Source organism: Sminthopsis crassicaudata, chromosome 2 (assembly GCF_048593235.1).
Source record: "Sminthopsis crassicaudata isolate SCR6 chromosome 2, ASM4859323v1, whole genome shotgun sequence".
Lineage (NCBI taxonomy): Eukaryota > Metazoa > Chordata > Mammalia > Dasyuromorphia > Dasyuridae > Sminthopsis > Sminthopsis crassicaudata.
Genome location: NC_133618.1, coordinates 158,537,101 through 158,559,978, shown reverse-complemented (window position 1 = coordinate 158,559,978; position 22,878 = coordinate 158,537,101). Strand labels below are relative to the sequence as shown.

The following is a 22,878-nucleotide window of genomic DNA, read 5'->3' as shown; positions in this document are numbered from 1 at the left end:
GACCTATCTCCAGACTACACAAAAATCTTTCTTTTGGTAACCTATGCATGAATTGAAAGCATCCTTGAGGAGTATATTAATGAGGAATAAAAAGACTTTCACAAATGATATTCAAAAATTTACCATCTCATAGCTGATTGAAGGGTATAAGTAATATAAGATCCTATTTTATCTATGGTTTCTTTATCATGAAAAAGCACTTGATTTTTTAGTGCAAAATGCCACTTTATCTTTTTTTTAAAGGATGATATTTCACAATGTATATCAAGATCATTGAGGATTCCTTGGCAGATGTGATAACATAAATGACCCTGTTCAATTACCTCCTAATAATAAACATTGCTTATGGCATAAAATTAGGAAGTACATATGCAAAATAAAATATTTTTCATTGTGATGAAAGATATATAGAACAGAATTCAGGTTGGGAAGAAATTCTGTATGAATAATGAGGTCCTCTAGATATTCCTGTTTATAAATAACATTTTCCTGATTGTATTTAGCTGTAGAACATAGAAAATATCTCTAATCACTCATAAAAATTTGACCAATTCACAAGGAAATACTATAGGGATGAAGAATATCTATTATCCAAATTTCAACATTCATCTTAACAATATAATATTAACAATATAATATAATATAATATATTAACAATATAATCAACACAATATAAAGCTTGTCTAACAGTATGCATATTTGGGCACAGAGAGTAAAAATAGATGAAAAGATGAATCCAGAGTTGAAAAAAGAACAGGCTAGATTGCCTGTGGGAAATTACAATGCTCTTTTTACTAACTGCAAACTTCCAATGAAAGCAAAGACCTATATTTTCAATCAAGTTCTTACTTCACTGGTATTGCTGTAAGGTAGCAACATCTAGAATATCACTGCCTTTGATGAATAAAGATGACTATTACATAGATGACAATAGATGGAAAGTATAAAGCTGAAATGTACAATCATTGAGGAAGTGTGGATAATAACAAGTATATAAAGGATGTCATTGAGGATCTGTATGATAGAAAGAAAATATGAGCTTATCATGTAGAAAAAGCAAGAGATGATAGATGTTTATCAGAGTGGTCAGTGTTCCACCTGTATTTCTATGGTGTAAGGAGAAAGACCATTAAGTGAAGTGGGGAACTAATGCCAGTATGTGGAAGTAAGCAAAGCAAGAAATGAGTTACAATCTCTATCATTGAAAGTAGTTTTTCAAGTGATAAGATCACAGATCTTTTTGAGCATTTGAGTCATATGTGCTTTCACTCTTTAGAGCTTGGAATGTTTCACAAATTGTAGCTATGTAACATCATTTGGAAAATATTTATGTTAAAAAGATGGAATAGAATAATTGAAAATGCTATTTAATTTTCCAAATGCAATTCAGTCCACTATCTTAAAACTGAACAGAACTCTGGCAGAAATTCTGTTTAGACCAACACCATACTCCATATACCAAGAAAATCACTGAATAGATACATAACTAAAACATAAAATCTAGAAGACAAGGCTCAAATTGAGCAGATAAAGAACTTTGTATTCAGCTCTGAGACAGTATCAACACAATTTTGCACAAAACCTAGATTTTTCCAATAATTAAAGTATTTTCATAGTCTAAAAAGCTAGAAGATCTTTTTAGAAAATATTTTTAGTGTTCATTTCATAAATCCCAGTTTTTAAAAAAAAAAAGTATTGCTAATGGTAAGTTGGAAGTACCCCCTAAATCTTTCTGAATCCTTTAGTAGAAAGGTTTTAAAAATTATTTGTAAAAGTAAAATTTGAATTTGATTGCTGACTTGCTGAGTTAAATCAATTAAACCAATCAAATTACCCAGTATGTATAGACACAAAATTTATTAGCATGAAAAATCAGCACCATGGCCAGTTAGCGGTAGTATAGCTGAGTAGCAATTGTTTCAGCACCAAGGCATTGGACAGCAGCATATTGCTAATACAATGACATCTCTGTTTTCAAAAATCCAATTAAATTCAGCAAACATTTTTAAAGCACCCATTGAGTGATAGACACTAGGAATACAAGGGAAAATAAACAAATAACCTTTGTCTTCAAGAAATTTACATTGTACTAGGAGGAAATATCAGTTATACAGATAAGTAAAAAAAGTAATTATAAAACATTCCTTGATGCTAAATGGAGTAGAACCAAGAGAACATTGAACACGATAACAAAAAGACTATGTGGTGATCAATTCTGATGGCCCTTTTCAACAATAAGGTGATTCAGGCCAGTTCCAACAGACTTGTGATGGAGAGAGCTATCTGCATCCAGAAAGAGAACTATGAGTCTAAATGTAGATCACAACATAGTTTTTTCACCTTTTTTGTTGTTTGCTTGTTTTTTGTTTTTTTCTCATTTTTTTCCCTTTTTGATCTGATTTTTCTTCTGCATCAATGTGATGTGAATGTGGAGGTATGAGTGGAGGAATTGCACATAGTTGGCAAATTTTGGATTGCTTGCTGTCTGGAAAAGGGTATAAGGAGAGGAGAGAGAAGAATTTGGAGCTCAGCGTTTTGTGGGGGTAAATGTTGAGGACTGTCTTTATGTATATTTTGAAGGTAAAAAGCTATTTAAAAAATAATCATGAAGGGTCTAGGGGTTCAAAGATGAAGAAAAGGGGACAGCTAGGTGGCGCAGTGGATAGAACACTAGCTCTGAAGTCAGGAGGATCTGAGTTCAAATTTAGCCTCAGACACAATACTTCCTAGATGTGTGACTCTGGGCAAGTCACTTAACTCCATTGCCTCAGAAAAAAAAAGATGAAGAAAAGGAGAAAGAACATTCCAAAAATGGGAAACAGTCTGCGTGCAAAGACAAGGAGAAAGAAGATCTAATATATCTATGGGAACAAGAAGACTAGTTTAAATGGGCATAGAATGATTGAAATACATAATATTAAATCAGTATTTAAAAATAGATTTGAAGCCAAATTGTGAAGTATTTTAATTGACAAAATTTTGTCCTGAAGGCAATAAGGAGTTACTAATACTTCTTGTGCACAGTGGTGAGATGCTCAGACCTATGCCTTAAGAATAGCAATTTTGCAGCTTTTGGAGCATGAATTGGCAAGGGAAGAGATCACATGGAGAGGGAGAGATGGATTAAGAAGATATTACAAGAGTCCAGGCAAAAGTGAGGGGAGCAAACTTTAACTTGGGTGGTGACTATGTGAGCATAGAAAAGCATATGAGAGATGTATTGGGGTATAAAATTGGCAAGACTTGGTAACTATTTGGATATACAGTAAGTAAAGAAGAATCAAGGATAACTGGCATTTTGAATCTGAGTAACTGGAAAGATGGTAGTAGTCTCAATATAAATAGTAATAATTAGCACATAAAGTATATTTGAATACATGAACTGATAATATCATCAAAGTTTGAAATAGGGCAAAGGAAGAGAAAAGGACTCAAGGCAGAATATGCATACATCCAAACAAATGGAGTGGGACATGGATTATGATCTTGCAAAAGAAACCAAGGATTTATGATTAAATACAATGAATAGAAAAACTGAAAGAAAAACAACCATGAAGTTAAGGAGGAAAAAATTATCTAGGAGAATGAAATGGTCAACAGCATCAAATACTGTCAACAAGAAGGATGTGGACTGAAAAAGGCTTTTGGAATGTATAGATCACTAGTAGTCATGGGGAGGAGAGTAGTTTCAACTAAATGGTGAGGCAAAACACCAGAAGTTGAAAAGTGAATGGAAGGTGAGCAAGTAAGGCAACAAATATAGAAAGCTTTTTTGAGGATATTATCTGTAATACAAAAAAGGGATATAAAATGATAACTTCATGTATCTAAAGATTGAAGGAAAGGAAGAGAAAATAGGGAATATTATTGAGGAGTTTGAAGCTGTATAATTAAGGGAAAGAGGTCATTTACAAGAAGTCATTTTAATTTTCTCAGTAGAGTATGAGAATGAAGAATAAGAATTTTTCTGCTAAGAAAAAGAATGGTGTAGATCAGTGGTATCAAATTTAAATAGAAATGGAGATATTAAATCACTTATAAAGATGCCTATTTATACAGGTTACTTATTGTCTTAAAAATCACATTATCTATGTTCTAGTCTATTTTTGTTTATTTGCTGAATATCTTCCAATTACATTTTAATCTATGTTGTGGCTGCAATTTGGCCTGCAGCCAGTGTTTGACACATCTGGTGTCTATACCAGACTTACATCAGGAAAACGAAGTGTAGAACATATGCTATGGGGAATATGATAGAGTCAACCAGAGAAGCAAATGTACTATTAATTAGTTATATTTAAGGAAGAAAAAGTGTTACTAGTATTGGTAGATTTAATTAGGCTGGTTACTGTATTTGTTTATGGACTATTTGAATTGTTCAGAGAGCAAAAGTAAGTCTCAGATGAGACTTCAGTGTATGTGAAAGGCAATATGACTACTCTAGGTTTCCTAAGAAATTTCCCTTATTGTCTTTCCCCTGGTGTACTAACCAGCAGGGAGAAGTCAGAGTGATAGAATGTGCCTGTGCATATGTGTGTATTGTATTGTATTGGTTACAATAACTGGTTTGAGAATGAGAACAGCATAATGAGAACATAGAACTAGAAATCTGGAGGTGGTTTATAGATCTATTATTGTCATAAGCAAATCACAACCACAGTTTCATCAACTGCTTTCAAAGGAATAATTGATCTTTAAGATCCTAATAAGCTCTAAAAATTCTGTTCTAGTTTAAAATGGATTTATGAAAAATACCTTTTTGTAGAAAATAAGCAATGCTCCTTAACTCAGTATTTAAAATGGATATGAACATTTTCTTTATGAGTAAGTTTCCACTACATCCTCTGTCACATCTACTTTCTACTCGTCACTACCCAAAGTGCTAAAATTTAAAAAAAAAATCAAACTATCATCACATTAAACTGATTTTATGAATTCACTCCTTTAGCCTTTTCAACTTACAGACAATTTATACAAACATATTATGTTTTTTAAGACTTTATGTTTAGAGAGGTTAAAGAATTAGTGTAATTTTCATGAAAGTAGAAAGAAAATTCAACTTCAGTTGCATTTTTAATGTTTGATTCTTGGAAATAACAAACTAAAAAATGTTAAAGAGAAGTAAAGGAAGCTCTCTGTTTTTTTTTTTTGTTTGTTTTTTGTTTTTTCTTGAGGCTGGGGTTAAGTGACTTGCCCAGGGTCACGCAGCTAGGAAGTGGTAAGTGTCTGAGATCATATTTGAACTCCAGTCCTCCTGAATTCAGGGCTGGTGCTCTATCCACTGGGCCACCTAGCTGCCCCTGGTGGTTTTTAATTGTACCTTTTGCTGAAAAGATATAAATTTCATCTACTAGAAAAAAAACCTTTCAAAGTTGCTTACAAAAATTGGTTACATTTAATGTAGCACACTCTATGTGCCTAAATTAGATTGCTAATGGTTTTTAAATATGAGAAATTGTTTAACCAAAGAAATAATATTAGGACAGTATCTTGTTTTCTAGAGTTTGTCAGTTCTTGAGGCATTAGTGTGCCAATCACACAAAAGGTATTTCTCATACTTACATGAGATCTATCTATCAAGATTATATATATATATATATATATATATATATATATATATATATATATATATATATATATATATATGTGTGTGTGTGTGTGTAGGGTTTTTTTCCTACAGAAAATAGATCGCAAATGGGGACAGCTGTGAGCATGACTGAGTGGCTGAGTGGGACTAATGCTCTTCAGTACTCTTTGCAGCCTAATTAGAGGAAAATGGTTGTGCTTTTTATGAAGAGAGAAGCAGAATAAGAAAGGAAGAACACATGAAGGGATGCTAAAGCCTTAAGAGCTTTTCTTTTCTACTGGAATTAAATGCTAACCTTGCTTCATACTATTAGTCCCTGAATTTATTTAGCAAATCAATGTAAATCACTGGACAACTTTCAGTAGTTATAGTTTTATTTTACAAATATAATTAATGTAACTACTAATAAACTATACATGTACAGAGAAACTATAAACAATATAAATAGAAAAATACTTGCAGTTAAATATTTAATTTATTATATGGTATAAGGATATACACATGTCTAAAATTGCTCTGTAAGAAAATATATAGAAAGTACTTTGTATACATTAGGTTAAAATATCACTAGATGGCAAAGCATTGAATGGATTAATTACAGTGCCTTATAGACCAATTCACCTAAATTAGGAATAAAATGTGGTTTTTAATATTGTTTATGTACCAGTGTACAATTTCTAATAAAGTTCCAGTTATTCACAAAGCCATGTTAATTAATGGAGAAATCAGCCAAACACTTTATTGACTTATTGGATGTTCCTTTAAAAGACAAAAATAAAAATGGATTTTTTTGAAAGTATTGTTTTATGGGCAGCTAAATGGCATAGTGGATAAGACAACTTGGCTTAGAATCAGGAAGACTTAGTTTCATGAGTTCAGATGCAGCTTCAGATATATAATGGCTGTGTATCGAGTGCCTAGACAAATTTCTGGACAAATCATTTAATCTTATTTGACTTAGTTCTTTAAGTATTAAAAATATAATTTAAAAAATAGTTGGAGAAGGGAATTGCAGACCATTCCAGTATCTTTGCCAAGAAAACCCTAAAATGAGGATCACAAAGAGTTAAACATGACAAATGACTAAAACCACAAAAAGTATTTATGTAATCATAAGTGTTGTATACACAAATGGTTCAAACATAAATGAAGAATCAAATCCATTAAAGTGCTGGCTGGCCATTTTAAAGGTAGAAGGAAATAACTGACACTGTGACAAGTCAAACTAGTTAAAACACAGATATCAGTCAAATAACCTGTTTACAATTTCACTGGTTGGTGCATGAGAATCATTTATTCTAGGGGTGGAAGCAATTATGATTGGCACTACATTCATAATATTCTCTTCCCTTTTTTAGTGCTAGTTCTATAGTAATAATATTGCTATTCAAAGTCTCATCATTTGAAAAAGACATTTCAAATTTCCTCAGCATTGAATCTAAGCTGTATTGCTTCGGTTTTAATACAGATCTGTCTCATTGCTATTATTCAATTAAGGCTAACTAGATCAGAATCTAGTTTCAATTTACCTCTACTTTCTGCTCCTGTCCCAATCAGTTTCCAGGAGTTTTAAGTCTATTGGTTGTAATTTTGGATGTTTGCTTTTTTTTAATGGTCCCTTTTAAGACTGTAAGAATTGATGCTTTGGGAGCAGTGGAATAAGTAGTGTTGGTTTGCGTTTAACATACTCATGTTGAGTCACTAAGTAGAAATCATCTACTAGTCATCTTTTTTAAAAAGTGGTTCATACAGAAACTAAACATTTTCTACAAAGAAGGATCTCCCTTTTCAGCATCTCTAGATATTTTTGACATATCCATTCATAGAATCCTAGAAAAAGATTGAGTAAAACTTTAATTATTTATAATATTCAGGGAATAGAGTGTTCTAGTTAATTTAATTTTATATAGTTAACTCAGTGTCAATCAGAAACCCATTTCTGTTTCACACCCTCTTTTGAAAACCCTTCTAAATGACTTAGTCTCTTTGATGGGTGTGTTTCCTTCGCTTCTTTATCATTAACATGAAGACTTATTTTCCCTATTCAGTGAAGATAAATACAGAAGGTGTTGGAAATGGAGACAAACTATGAGAGATGTGATTGTTTATTCTTTACTAAATGCATTGTGCCAGCTTTTTTTTTCCCATTACCCCTTTTCGCTAAAAGTAAATGATTTTAAAATTTTTAAAAATTTTCCAAGCACTCATATGTGCTTAATATGAACTATACAAAGTTTTAAATATATAATGACCAAAAAAATTAAACAATCTCTTCCCTCAAGAAACTTAAATTCTATTGGAGAAACAGCACATACACATATAAATCTAGTAAATCTGAAATATTTGCAAAGTAGATATAATGTAATATTTTCTGGCAAGTGGGAGCCTAGCAGCTGGGAGATCAGAAAAAGCTTTTTCTTCTATGTTAATGTTTAAACTGTCCCTTTAAGGAAGTGAGGGGTTTTAACAGAGATGAGCAGGAAGTGGATTCCAAAAATGGATTATCAACTATACCAAAGCTTCTAGTTAGTTCAGTTCTAGTTAATCAAGATTTTGCTATTCAATCTGGAATTATGCCCAAAAAGTTATCAAACTGTGCATACCCTTTGACCCAGCAGCGCTACTACTGGGATTATATCCCAAAGAAATACTAAAGAGCGGAAAGAGACATATATGTGCCAAAATGTTTGTGGCAGCCCTTTTTGTAGTAGCTAGAAACTGGAAGATGAATGGATGTCCATCACTTGGAGAATGGTTGGGTAAATTGTGGTATATGAAGGTTATGGAATATTATTGCTCTGTAAGAAATGACCAGCAGGAGGAATACAGAGAGGGTTGGAGAGACTTAAATCAACTGATGCTGAGTGAAATGAGCAGAACCAGAAGATCACTGTACACTTCAACAACAATACTGTATGAGGATGTATTCTGATGGAAGTGGAAATCTTCAACATAAAGAAGATCCAACTCACTTCCAGTTGATCAATGATGGACAGAGGTAGATACACCCAGAGAAGAAACACTGGGAGGGGAATGTAAATTGTTAGCACTAATATCTGTCTGCCCAGGTTGCATGTACCTTCGGATTCTAATGTTTATTGTGCAACAAGAAAATGATATTCGCACACATGTATTGTACTTAGACTATATTGTAACACATGTAAAATGTATGGTATTGCCTGTCGTCGGGGGGAGGGAATAGAGGGAGGGGGGGTAATTTGGAAAAATGAATACAAGGGATAATATTATAAAATATATATATATATAATAAAAAAAAAAAAGATTTTGCTATTAACCACACAGTGAAAAGATAAAAGTTTCCTAGTGGTCTCCCCTACTCTAGAATCAGCATACAATGACCTAGCTAATTAGGAAGAACCTCAGAGTGATTGGGGCAAGATGGACACCTCTTCCTTTTCCTCAATGTGTTAATCGACATGAGGCGGCTATTAATCAACCAATAATAAGTATTTATTAGGCACTGCGAATACAAAACTGAAATGAACTAATTTGTTCTCACAATGAGCTCACATTCCCAGTTAGAACTGGGAAGCTGCAGGTTGTTACATTCTAATTCTATGATGGCCAGAAGATGGTGTCTTCTGAGGCAGGGCAACTTTGCATGCAAAGATTCCATGAATGAGTAAAAGAGGCAGAGGTCCAAAATGAAGGGTGACTTGTCATCAACAGAACTGGAGTTTCAGGGACAGCAGGCCAGGCATCAGGAGCCTGTGTCCTTGTGTAACATATACGCAGCTGAGGTCCAGAAGGAACATCAATTCTGGATAGCCAATAAGCAGTGCCAAAATTTCATTGGCCAAAACTGGAGTTCGGGAGAATATTCAAAGGAATAAAGTACAGGGAAAATAATTGAGAGACATAAAAAACCATGGGCACTTTACCTTTAAAAATAATAGCTGACATTTATATAGTTCTGTATTCAAACTTGGGGGGTTGCATATATTACTTCCTCACAATATCAAGAAATAGTTCTTACTGTACTGATGAGAAACTAAGGCTCAGAGATAGTAAGCAAGTTGTCCATGGTCAAACAGCAATTTAAATGTCAGAGTTGAGATCCAAAACCAAATATCTCTTGACCTCAACTTTAGTGGGTCTACTAACCTATGCTGCTTTTTAATAATAGAACTTAAGACAAGTAAACCAAGAGAAAACCTGGGAATTATTACCTGCCCTTAGGTTTGGGGAGAGAGACATTATCTTCTGGCTCTGCAGCATACAGAATGGCTATTATGAACTAGGACTGGCTGATAGGGTCGGTGTGGAAAATGCTTGGCTAGTGCTATGTATAGATGTGGCTGTGTGTGTGTGTGTGTGTGTGTGTGTGATTCCTAGAATCAGGAAGTCATCAGTTCAAATCTGGCCTCAGGTTACTTACTAGCTGTAATCCTGAGCAAGTCACTTCCCTCTTTTTGCCTCAGTTTCCTCCCTTGTAAAATGGGAACATTTACAGCATCAACCGTGCAGGATAAATCACCGGAGACAGTAATTTTAAAGCACTTAACATAGTGCCTAACAAATTGTGGGCACTTTGCAAGTTCCTTTCTTATAACCAAGAAGTTTGCTGCCAGGGCTTGGAGCTTTGTTTGACTTCATACATCCATGAAGCTTAGAGAGCCTCCTTAGGACAAGGGTTTTCTAATGTCACAGGCAGGGAGGAGCCAAAGGCTTTTTGAGTGTGGATGTTTCGCATTTGGAAAGTTCCAAGCACAGAAGATTCTGGGCGTGGAAGATTCCAACAGAACAGCACAGTATAAGGGAAGGGTTACTGGGTTGGAAAAGAAGGTGTTGCTGAGACAGAGCATCTCAGATGAAGAAAGCTGAGGCTCCTTAAGATGCCATTTCATAACTATAAAAGATCCATTCTTGAACAGGCTGGCTACCCATAAATAACTCCAGAAGAATGGTCTAGAGCTGGACACACCTGGGTATGCAGGCCCTCCTCAACAACAGGACAAAGGGAAACTTAACCAACTCAGGACAACAGTAACTTTAGTTAGAAAGTGTTCCCACAATTAGCAAAAGCCCCCACCTTTCAAACTTGGAGTAGTAAATTCGAGGTTACAATCATTTTCTCAGTTAGCTGCAGAAACACATGCTTGAGCAATGGAAATTTTGCTTTGTTTTGGGTTTTAATCCTGAATACTTTGAGGTCGAAAAGTTTCTTGAGATCCATTCCACATCTGGTCCTCCCTTCCTCTTCTATACCTCCACTCTAGTGCATAGTCTTAACTCTTAACAAGCCTCTGATTTTATTCATAAAATCACCTCTTTTGGACTGTGATACCTAGAAATCAGAAGTCATCGTTCTAGTCCCCAATCTCTCTGCTTACTCTATAGGCCTGGAAAAATCACAATCTCTCTGTAGAACAATATTGTTCTGCCTACCCCACATGGATATTTCAACCAAAAAGATAGCATATATGGAAGTACTTTGTCAGCTATAAATTGTGATACAAATACATGGATATTTTTAGAGGAACTGTACTTTTTAGTCAAGAAAGGTCACTTTTCAAGTACAGATTGCCTCCTTGTGTCTCCTCCAAACCTACTTTTAAAGTATGCTAGAATCAAATCTCATTCTAGTCTCTGGCAAATTATAACTAAAAGTTCATTTTTGTAGTTAATCAGCCTAGAGTTTAAAAAAAAAGTTACAAGTCTTAACCATTATAATGAAAACCTCAATATATTTGTATATTAAAGGAAAGACAGATACCATCATATTGCATCACATTCTAATTTCAAAATCAGGTACTTTATCAAGCTTTCAAAAAGAAACTGCTGTTATCTAACATCCTGTCTATTTAGAACTGATAAAAAACTACATTAAGCTACAATCAACCATTATACTGTACTTGTATACTGAATGAAACAACCAAAGTTTTTATTATTATTATTATTATTATAGCTTTTAATTTACCAGATATATGCATGAGTAATTTTTCAGCATTGACAATTGCAAAACCTTTTGTTCCAACTTTTCCCCTCCTTCCCCCACCCCTTCCCCCAGATGGCAGGTTGACCAATACATGTTAATATGTTAAAGTATAAGTTAAATACAATATATGTATACATGTCCAAACAGTTGTTTTGCTGCACAAAAAGAATCCGACTTTGAAATAGTGTACAATTAGCCTGTGAAGGAAATCCAAAATGCAGGCGGACAAAAACAGAGGGATTGGGAATTCTATATAGTGGTTCATAGTCAGTTCCTAGAGTTCTTTTACTGGGTGTAGCTGGTTCAGTTCATTACTGCTCTATTGGAACTGATTTGGTTCATCTCGTTGTTGAAGAGGGCCTCTTTCATCAGAATTGATTATCATACAATCTTGTTGTTGACGCTTACAACGATCTCCTGGTCCTGCTCATTTCCCTTAGCATCAGTTCACGTAAGTCTCTCTGAGCTTTTCTGAAATCGTCTTGTTACAAACAAAGTTTTTAAAGGGAATATGGGAAAATGCAATTTTTAAAAGTCCCTTCTCCTAAGATCCTTGTTTTCTCTAATAAAAATTCATTCTGAAAATGATCATTATGGAAATTTTTTACATGTGTATAAACTATATAAAAAATTTTAATGTCTTAGGGAGGGAGGAGGGACAGAGAAAGGAAGGGATAGAATTTGGAACTTGAAACTTTATGTATTTATTGTTTGTGTTGAATCTTAGGCTTTTTCCTTTTTTCTCTCTCTCTTTTTTCCCTTAATAGTATTTTATTTTTTCCAAATACATTTAAAAATTCATTTTTGTAAAACTGCATTCCAAATTTTTTGTCTCCCTCCCCTTATTTCCTCCTTCCTAAGATAGCAGGCAATCTGATATAGATTATGCATGTACAATACTTTTAAGCATATTTCCATATGTCATGTTGTACATGAAAAATCAAACCAAAAGGGAAAAAACAAGAAAAAGAAAAACCAAGCAACAAAAATGATGAAAATATTCTTTTATCCACATTCAGTCTTCATAGTTCTCTCTCTGAATGCGAATGGCATTTTCTATTCCAAGTCAATTAGAATTTTATTGAATCATTGCATTGCTGAGAACTAAGTATATCATAGTTGATCATCACATAATTTTGCTGTTATTGTATACAATGGAACTCAAAACTTGTAAAAATGTTTTAAAAATTGTTTTAGGATGTAATTGGGAAAAAAATGAAAAAAAATTTTAAAATAAAATAAAGATAATGCCACATTTTAACACAAAGAGACCAAAAGCAAAAGTGTGATATAAGCATTAAAATTACCTGCAAATGGGACACTTAAGCCAGGTTTGGGGGCCCAGAGGAGTGTTGTGTAAATACTGGAGTGAGAGAACATAAACTATAATATGAAGAAAATGGGAATCATTATAGGAGTGCCTGTAAGACCATCTTTTAAGTATTTTTAAATGGGTACTCTTCTCCCAAAGGGGAAAATGTTACTGTAAGAACTGTGAAAGAACAGTGCAAAATATCTTGGCCATATTAGCTAAATGAGTTTCTTCTTAGCAGCAGGGTCAGAGGTATGTATTTTTAAAGGAAGTGCTTCATTTTCATTATAATGCTTAAATGATTTGAATGTATATCTTGTACTAAGCCATGCCTATAAGGTGCCGACCACTTCCTCTAAACTTGGAAGTGTTGCTAATCGTGTTCAAACACTTGACATGGAACACTTTTAATGGTGCTCTTTGGTGAAAGGCAGGAACATATTAGGAAGAACTATTAGTTTTTTTCCTGAAGACCCTACAGTTCCAAATGCCTTCTGATGACAACCACAATAGATATGGAAAACCTTTCAATAGAATTCCAATTGTGGGCCCCTGTCTCTTTTTCAGGAATCAACCAAGTTTTGAAATCCCTGTTTTGCCCCTGGCTAATACTGTCATCTTGTACACATTTAGCTTGATCAGTTTGGCAGGTTATGAAAGACTTAATGATGCAAACACATGTGGCAGATGCTGTTCTCGTGATAGTTTAGGAGCCTACAAGCCACTGTTGGTAGCTTGCCAGCTTCATCTTCAACACTGAAGAGCATTATGCTTTCAAGCCCCCTTTGCAGCTTGCCCTTAGGGACTACTGTTGAAGCAGTAATAAAATTCAAAATGGGCCTCAGGAAGTCAACTTGTTGGTTTGCTTTCAAGGGTGTCTTTTTCATTATCGCACTTTGTTTTAATGGAACCCAAGAGTTGTTCCTTAAGAGAAGAAATCTAAATAAAATTCTATAAAAATCAGCTCTTGCTTAAAGGAAAAAATTAGATATACCAAAATAACATTGTTAGATCTCATTTTTTCAGGTGAAGTTTTTTCTTACAATATTTTTGGTAGAAAACAGTTTACTAAAAATAAAACTTGATACTTTCCCCAAAAGGCCTGCTAGATGTTTTTCACCTGTTACACAGAAAAGCAAATGGAAATGGGGAGAAGTTTAGGAGAAACCAGGGCCTTCCAACCCACTACTATCATTCACATATACTATAATCATTCACAGTATCATAATTGAGACAGTGGAAAAATATTCCATCTCAACCAGTAAATAACATGTGCTAAGCATGTTTTATTTACTCTAGGTGCTTTGGAGGTGAAGTGAAGAAGTACAAAATAAGATAAAACAAGCAATCTTTATCATTTTCATCACACTCTCCCTTGGATATGTATATATGTTTTGTATATGTACATGTATATGTTTTAGGGTCCATACATAGGTCATAACCCATATAACATGAACTTATTATCTAAGACAGTGATGCTAGTTTAAATGAAATTAGTGAATGAATACATATTAAAGAAAAAATAAAGAACTTTTAAAGTAGAGATAGATAATAAAAATAACCACAATATTCATCCATTTTCATTGTGATCCATGTGATTACCTCTTTCCATAACTAGTATTATTATTTACAACTCCACTGCATATTACACAGTCCATCCATTTACTTGTCAGAAAGTTAATGTTTTTCATTCTCTAATAATAGTATTTTGTTCCAGCCATTGGTAGGTATTATTCTGAAAATACATTGCCTTTGCCTAGGAGCTGCAGGCTCAGTGGAATATGTACAATCCACACAATCAGGTTGGTTACTTTGACCATCTTGACAATGTAATTAGAACTTCTCCTGGTCAATAAGATTGGTTCTAAATAGTTGATCATAAAGAGAGTTTAAAATGCTTGCTCAGTCTTGCTAAAGCTGGCATGTAACTACAGCCTAAGCCAATCAGGCACTATACAATAGCCCAGACACACAGCAGCCAATTCACATTTGGCAGGAGTATAGAGAATGGGATAAAATGTTCTTAAATATATCTGTTATTGGTATAATCATCATTCAAACTCTTATGTAATTTCTTTTGAACTAAGATGACTATTAATTAAAGTTTAGAAAATATGAAATGCTCATCTATTTAATCCCAGTACACCAACTCTTTATGGGAAGTGGGGGGGGGGTTGTCTTCTCTCACACATGATATCTATTAACACTAATGGGACTTACACATACACATGTATTCAAAGAAGAATAAATCTCCTTTAGTTAACATGTCTCTGATGCTCTGAAGAACTTAGTTTGTTTTACTGGAAGTACAAATAAAAATAAGTGTTCCTGGCGATCCAACTGACTCTACTTATATTTATAAATGTTAACTATTTAAAATTAATCATCACATTGTTCTTGATAGAAACTATTCATTAAAACAGTTTTCTATAAGAAGTTAGTTAGAAATATGTAAATATTAAAAAGAACTTTTCTCATGGAAGAGATTCAATTAAATATCATGCACTGGTGTGAAGAACATATTGTGAAACTGTGGTGGCCTGTTTTCTGGTCATTATTAATCCAGAAACCTTAATGATGAACAACATTTGTGTCATTGTCTACACAAATTTAATTTGTTTATGCAGCAGTTCAGCTAATCCTGCAATCTGCTTTTCTCAAACGAGGACAGATAATGGAGACACAGTTCTTTACAAGTCTACAGGCTTTTAAATTCTGATAAAATCAGGATTCTTCACTGGGTCTTGCCACAGCTCTGAATTAAACCACTTTAAATGTAATTACTGAAGCTGGCTGTACATCAGGAACATCCATTTAAAAAATTGATTGACCATGCTGTTGCGGGAGGCATTTTATGAACAAACGATCATGATGGGTCCAGAACTGTAATTTATAAAGGCAAAAAAGCAGGTAAATACTTTATCAGTGATAATGAGAGGTTCACTGGATAATGAATTTTTTTTTCTTTTTTAACCAGCTTCTTCGCAGAACCTTGGTCCATGGCCATCTTTCATGATCGTTTTATTGATCTTAAGAAAGAACTCCGTCAAATCCTAGCATCCAAAGAGGTAAAAGAAGTGACTATCTTATTACTTGCAAATTATAAGCAGTCTGAAATTGCTAGTCATTTAGATTTTTACCTTTATATCCACTATAGTATTTCATTTCTAAGATCAACTCCACTTCTAAAGCCAATCATTAGGTATGTACGGGTATATATAATGATGCATTCACAAATGTTATAATCCTATATTTAAAGAGACAGATTATTTTTTCAAAATTTATTTATTTATTTATTTATTCGTTTTTCCAAATTATCCTCTCTCTCCCTCCACTCCCTCCCTCCGATGACAGGCAATCCCATACATTTTACATGTGTTACAATATAACCTAGATACAATACAGGTGTGTAAATACCATTTTCTTGTTGCACATTAAGTATTAGCTTCCGAAGGTATAAGTAACCTGGGTAGATAGACAGTAGTGCTAACAATTTACATTCACTTCCCAGTGTTCCTTCTCTGGGTGTAGTTGTTTCTGTCCATCATTGATCAACTGGAAGTGAGTTGGATCTTCTCTATGTTGAAGATATCCATTTCCATCAGAATACATCCTCATACAGCATTGAAGTGTACAGCGATCTTCTGGTTCTATTCATTTCACTCAGCATCAGTTGATTTAAGTCTCTCCAAGCCTCTCTGTATTCCTCCTGCTGGTCATTTCTTACAGAGCAATAATATTCCATAACCTTCATATACCATAATTTACCCAACCATTCTCCAATTGATGGACATCCATTCAACTTCCAGTTTCTAGCTACAACAAAAAGAGCTGCCACAAACATTTTGGCACATACAGGTCCCCTTCTAAAAGAGACAGATTTTTTCCCACAAATTTTTACTTAGCAATTTTTGGTTTCAACATTGTTTTACAAACTGACATAAAATTATACCCCCTCCCCCAAGAATGGAGATTAAATTCCTCTAGTGCTTGCTTTTACTAACTAGCTACTTTAAAAAAAAAAAAAGCTTACAAGTAAATCGTCCAAATGTTAGAATTTACTCTCAAAAATCAGAGGTAGAGAATGAATTTGACAATGAACTATCTCATAGTTGTTTATAGTCTCTCAAATACCCAACCTTCTAGCTACTAGAGTACTGAGGTCCCAATACCCACCCCTCTACTCCACTGAAGCCTGTGTATCATTGGTCTTTCTATCAGCCACAAGTATTCTGTTTCCATGATTAAATAAACAAATAAGCCATACATCTGAACTGTATTGGTGTGATCATCATCTATTATCCCACCTTCCTCTATTTCTTACTCCTTTTAAATCCATTCTTCCTCCTCATCTTAACCTTCAACACTTCCCTCCCTCAGAACTTTCCCATCCTGTCAACTCTGCTCTGGCTTCACTTGCATCCCTCCCAATTAGCCCGTTAGTTAATCAGAGTAACTCAGAATTCTCCTCTGCTTTTTCATCCCTTGTTCTGTTGCTGCTCATGCCTTGTCAAACTCCAACCCCACATTACTCCCACTATCTGCTTCCTCCGCTCCCATTTACCTGCTGTTGAACAGAGCCAAAGGAAGTCATATAACTGTGCTAACTAGGTCCACTGCAAAGTTATGTAACCTACTATCAATTGGGCTGCCTGGGCAGCAAAACAATACTTTTACTTCTCCTTAATTGACCCTCTCTTCCATTCACCAAGCAACTATTCCAAACCTTCTGTTCTTCAAGTTAAGGACTGGATTTAATCTCATACTTTACCAAGAACTTTACATACTTTTACAAGAAAATGAAGGCTTAAATCTTTTGACTTTATTAGCACTATTTCCTCCTGTCTCTATTGAAATGTGGCTTTCACATCCAAGTCAACCCTTGATTTTATTCTCCTCCCCACCATCTCTCCAGTACATTGCCAGCATTCATCCCCTCTTTCTCTGATCTTCAGTATCTTCCAGTGCATTGGACCCTTACCTGATGCCTACAAATATAAGAATCCTCTGCCATCCTTAACAAAAAACTTCACTATATCTTACTACCCCGTTAGCTGTTATTCATTCTCCTGTCTGTCTCCTCCCTTTTACTCTCCTCTTTTGGAAAAAAACTATCCATACTTGCTGCCTCTACTTCCTCTCCTCTCTCTTCTAAATACTCTATAATTTAGCTTCCAATTCAGTACTCAACTGAAACTTTTATCTCAAAAGTTTATATTGCTTAAAGTTAATGACTTTTTTTCCAGTTCTTATGTCCTTCTTGACAGCTCTACAGCATCTAACAAATACTGACTGTCATCTTTTCATGAATTCTCCTACTGGTATGACTGCCACTTCTCATGCTCTTTTGCTGGATTTTCATCTATTTCATGTCATGTCAAATCAAATTAAGTTGCATTTATTAAATGCTTACTATATTCTAGGTACTATGCTAATCACTAATTGTGGGTATATCTGCCAAGGTTCTGCCCTGGGCCCTCTTTTCTTTTCTCCCTATACTCTCTCATTGGGACCTCATAAAAGTGAATTCAATTCACCATAAACTCAATTACTATGTGTTCTGTGCATGTAAATAGATTATGTATGCATATGTATGTATGTGTGTGTGAGAAAAAGTTTCTCTCTTGAGCTCCAATTCCAAATTATCAAATAAATGCTCATTGAACATTTTAAACTAGATGTCCCATAGGCAACTCAAACTTGATATGTAAATGGAACTCATTATTTTTGACACAAACTTCATTCTTCTTCTGAATTTCACTATTACAGCTTCATACTTCCAATCATTCAAGTTTGAAACTTAATCATCAGCCTCAACAACTCACTCTCAGTGGTAGCCAATAGGTACCAAATCCTGCCATTTCAACACTCACATTGTTGCCATAATTATTCAGGCTCTCACCATCTCTCACCTGGAAAATTACAATGTTCTCCTATTTTATCTTCTCCTTTAAGTGCCTCTCCTTTCCAATCCAATCTCCACACAGATGCCAACTTAATTTTCCTTAATGTTCCTAATGTGTATGTCTGACTATGTCACTTCCTATTCAGTAAACTTTCCTTTTAACATCGAGGATCAAATAGATTCATCTTTTGAGCATTTGACATTCTTCATAATTTGTCTTTCCTACCTGTCTAATATTCTCCAGCCATGTTAACCTGCTTGGTGACCTTCACCTATTTTTTTTTTTTAATCTCCATGGCTATTATTACTCATGCTCTGGCTACCATCAGAGCTTAGCTAAATGCCCTATATGGGAGGCCCTTCCTAACCTCCTGTTGCTACTGCCTTCCATTCTAAGATAACCTTGTATAAAATTTGTGTATCTTGTATATACTTATTTGTGTACACATTGTTTCCCCGTGTTAGAATATAAGCACCTTTTGGGTTTGTACACCTTTGTTCCACTTAGCACAATGCCTGATGCCTACCGAGTACAGTATAAATGTTTGTTGATTGTTGTTGATCTAGGGATATTTTTAACTAGGGAATGACAAGGCCATATCTTTACATTAAGGAAGTAATTTGGCCACGAATTAGAGAATAGCAGGAAGACCAATTAAGAGATTATCACAATAATCCTGGCAAGAAGTGATAAACACCCAAATTAGAGCAAAATTAGTTCGAGGAACTTGACAAAGAAGTAGAAAAGAATAGAGAGACTTGGAAGATGTTTCAATGTTAGAATCATCAGAATCTGGTGACTTTAGATATGAGGCTTCCCTCAGTGCAATTTGCATTATGCTCTCTGAGGGCAGGGGTTGTTTTTCATTCTGTCTTTGTAGCCATTTAACACAATGTCTACACACATTAGGCTATCAATAGCTTATTGGATTGAATTTGATCGTTTTACTTAATATTGTTGGACATATGAAATGCCTTTTTACTTGGATAACCTTAGAATTAGAGACCTGTCAGCTCTTACATTTAATAAGGTAGTAATATTTTGAATGTGAATAATTCTCTTTTTCTTTCCTTCCAAAATTAAAAAGCAAAACAGGTTTCAAATTAAAATAAAATACCATACAAGTTAATGTAATTTAAAAAAAGAATTGTTAATCCATGATTGCTTTGAAGTAGAGCAAAACATACATTGAAATATGCAATACTATACTTTAATGCAGTTTTTAAATAACTTACTATCATATGATTAGTACAACCTATGATTTTTTAATAATACTAACGAATCCATATTTCTTTGGTGCTATAAGAACTCATCGTCAGCCAGAATTCTATCTTAAGATTTAGGAAAGCATTTATTTTTAGTTGTGCATAAAATAAAACATCCATAACTAGCCTTTGAAAAAATTATAATAATATATAAAATATAATAATTTCAAATATAAATGTCAAATAAAAATCATCTGAAATTTATGGAAGGAAAAAAATCTATTGTTTATCTGATAATTACAGATCTGAATTGTTTGTCCCTGAATAAAGGAATAAATGACATGCTAATCAAATCTGCAAAAGACACGAAACTGGGAGGGACTGCTTACACCCAGGAAGATAGACTGGAAGAGAATTTTGACAGGCTAGAGATTGGGCTGAATCTAATGAGATGAATTCAAAAGGAAAACTGTAAAGTCTTAAACTGAAGTTCAGCAAATCAACTTCACAAGTTGGTACTTGTTATAATTAGAGGCCTAGTTAGAGACCAGTTTGTCAGAAAAAAAAAAAAGATTTGGTATATTTTTTAGTAAGCTATAAGGTCAAGATGAAAAAAACAAAAACAGTGTGATTATAGCATCCAGAAAAGCTAATTCAATCTTGGGTTACATTGAGAGAGAGGCAAAGCTTCCAGGAATAAAGAGATGAAAATAGACCTTCTGTGCTTAGCCTTGATCCAATCACAACTGTACTAGTGTTTTCTGGGCACAATGATTTAAGAAAGACATTGACTAGCTAGAGAATGTATATCAAAGAACAAGGACTTGCATCTAACATAATAAGGCATGTTTATATTTAGTCTGGAGAAAAGAAAAATCAAGTGGAACCAGTTAACTGTATTCTAATATGTGAAGAGCTAGCATGTGGAAGAGTGATTGGACCTGCTCTTTTTGGTCCAAGAAGTCAAACGAGGAATACTGGATGCTAAAAGAACCAGCTTACAATAGAATAGGTTATCTCTAGAGATGATAGATTCCCTCTCCTTATTTAAGCAAAGAGTAGATGGTCACCCTTCTTTAGAATGTTATAGTGGGCATTATTTTTGAATTCATTTGAACTAAATGGCCATTAAGTAAAAATTCTGTGATTCTGAGAAATAGCAATGCTTTGAATGCTAAAGATTTTACTGAAACTTGGTGACTATTTGCTAGGAATGTTGTAGAAAGGAGCTAGGTTTAAGTCCCACTACCTCTGTGACTATTGAGTAAGTCATGTCACATCACTAGATCTTGACTTGCTCTCCCCATCTATAAAAGGAGACAGTTAAAGTATCATTAAAAATGCAACATTTTGTTTCCCAGATTTGTCTTATCTGTGTGGCTATCTTTACTCTACAAAAGTGATTTGCTATTTTAATCTGTGTTCTAACCTTTGACAAAAGAAAGGATTAAAAATACAGTTTATATAAATAGCCTTCATTTTTTTTAAACACAAAAATTTCTTCCTAAATAAGGAAGCAATTACTACAGTTTTGTTCCTGTGTTGTTTGGACCTTTCATCATCCATGGCTAATTGTTAATCCCTAAGAACCATGTCAACATGCTATTATCTTCTCTTCTATTCACAAATTTTACAGCTTATCATTGTAATACAGTGAAATATAATCTACCTTATTAAGAAATGGTAATATGATCTACCTTCCAAATTCATTCCTATTCAAATTCAAATTCATTTCTGTGTTGTTATTATTTCTGTCCATATTTTATAGGATGAAGAACTTCCTTCCATGGAAAATTTAGTTCTACAAATAGTAGATGAGGAAATCAACCTGTTTGAAAAGCCGAAGAAATACCTTCAAAAGTTCTTTGAAGAAACGATCTATAAATCAGAGGTGGAAAAAAGCATCCTTGAGTACCTGCACTATAATAAATACCATCTGCCTATGTATGCATGGCCAGGGATTATTTAGTTAAAGCCACATTTTCAGTTTCATTGGCTACATAAATATGGCTCTTTATGTTATGTTGTCTTGACTTTGAAACTTAACCATTAAACCTTGTACTAAATAGTCTTTGTATTGATTTTTGCCTTTCCAGTGATTTCTAAAAACTGCACTATGTAAACTTTCCAGTAGGTGGCACATGGCTTGTTATCCCTGATCAGTGGAGTAGTACTAAAATAGTACTGTGGAGAGAACATTTAGAAAAAACATGAAAATTTGTTTAATAATGCGCATTTTGGTAATAAAACTGAATTCTTTCTATGTGAAAATTGTTTTCATTTGAGTTATATCATTTGTTCTGTGAAATTTAGTGGCCACTATTTTAGTTTTTTTTTTGTTGTTGTTATTTTTCATATAATAATGACAATAATTATAAAACATGAATAGCAACATCCTGGGCTTCAGTTTCCTTATCTAAAAAACAAGGGGAATTAGATTAACTCTCTAAAGATCTTTATTATTCTGTGGTTCTATGAAAGAACTCGAAAAAGGTTATTAACAGAGTTAGAACTAGCACCCAGGTTTTTCTTTGTTCTACCATGCTACTCATTAGGACTTATTGAAAAAGAAAATGTTTTTCTTTGATTTTCCTTAAAAAAAACAATTAAGTTGTTAAAATCAGTGCCAGTAGCATAATTAAATTACCTGTTTACATATAATAATCCTAAAAGCTAGCATTTATATAGACCTAAGTTTTTTAATAGCTTTTTATTTTTCAAAATACATGCAAAGATCATTTTCAACATTCACTCTAGCAAAACTTTATGTTCCATATTTTCTCTCTCCCTTCCCCCTATCCCTTCTCCTTAAGAGCAAGTAATCCAATATAGGTAAAACATGTGTAATTCTTTTAAACCTATTTCCATATTTATCATACTGCACAAGAAAAATAAGATCAAAAAAGAAA

General features: G+C 33.9%; 1 protein-coding gene across 4 annotated transcripts in view; it reads left to right on the top strand.

Annotated features, from left to right (window-relative positions):
- Window positions 1-22,240, top strand: part of CFAP61 (cilia and flagella associated protein 61) — a 329,189-nt gene extending 306,949 nt beyond the window's left edge. For all 4 annotated transcript variants that reach the window (XM_074287748.1, XM_074287746.1, XM_074287747.1 and 1 more), the window contains 2 exons: window positions 15,836-15,926; window positions 21,738-22,240. In XM_074287748.1, the coding sequence (XP_074143849.1) occupies window positions 15,836-15,926; window positions 21,738-21,938 (292 nt within the window). In that variant the 3' untranslated portion in view covers window positions 21,939-22,240. The remainder of the gene's footprint in view (window positions 1-15,835; window positions 15,927-21,737) is intronic.
- The last annotated feature ends 638 nt before the right edge of the window (window positions 22,241-22,878 follow it).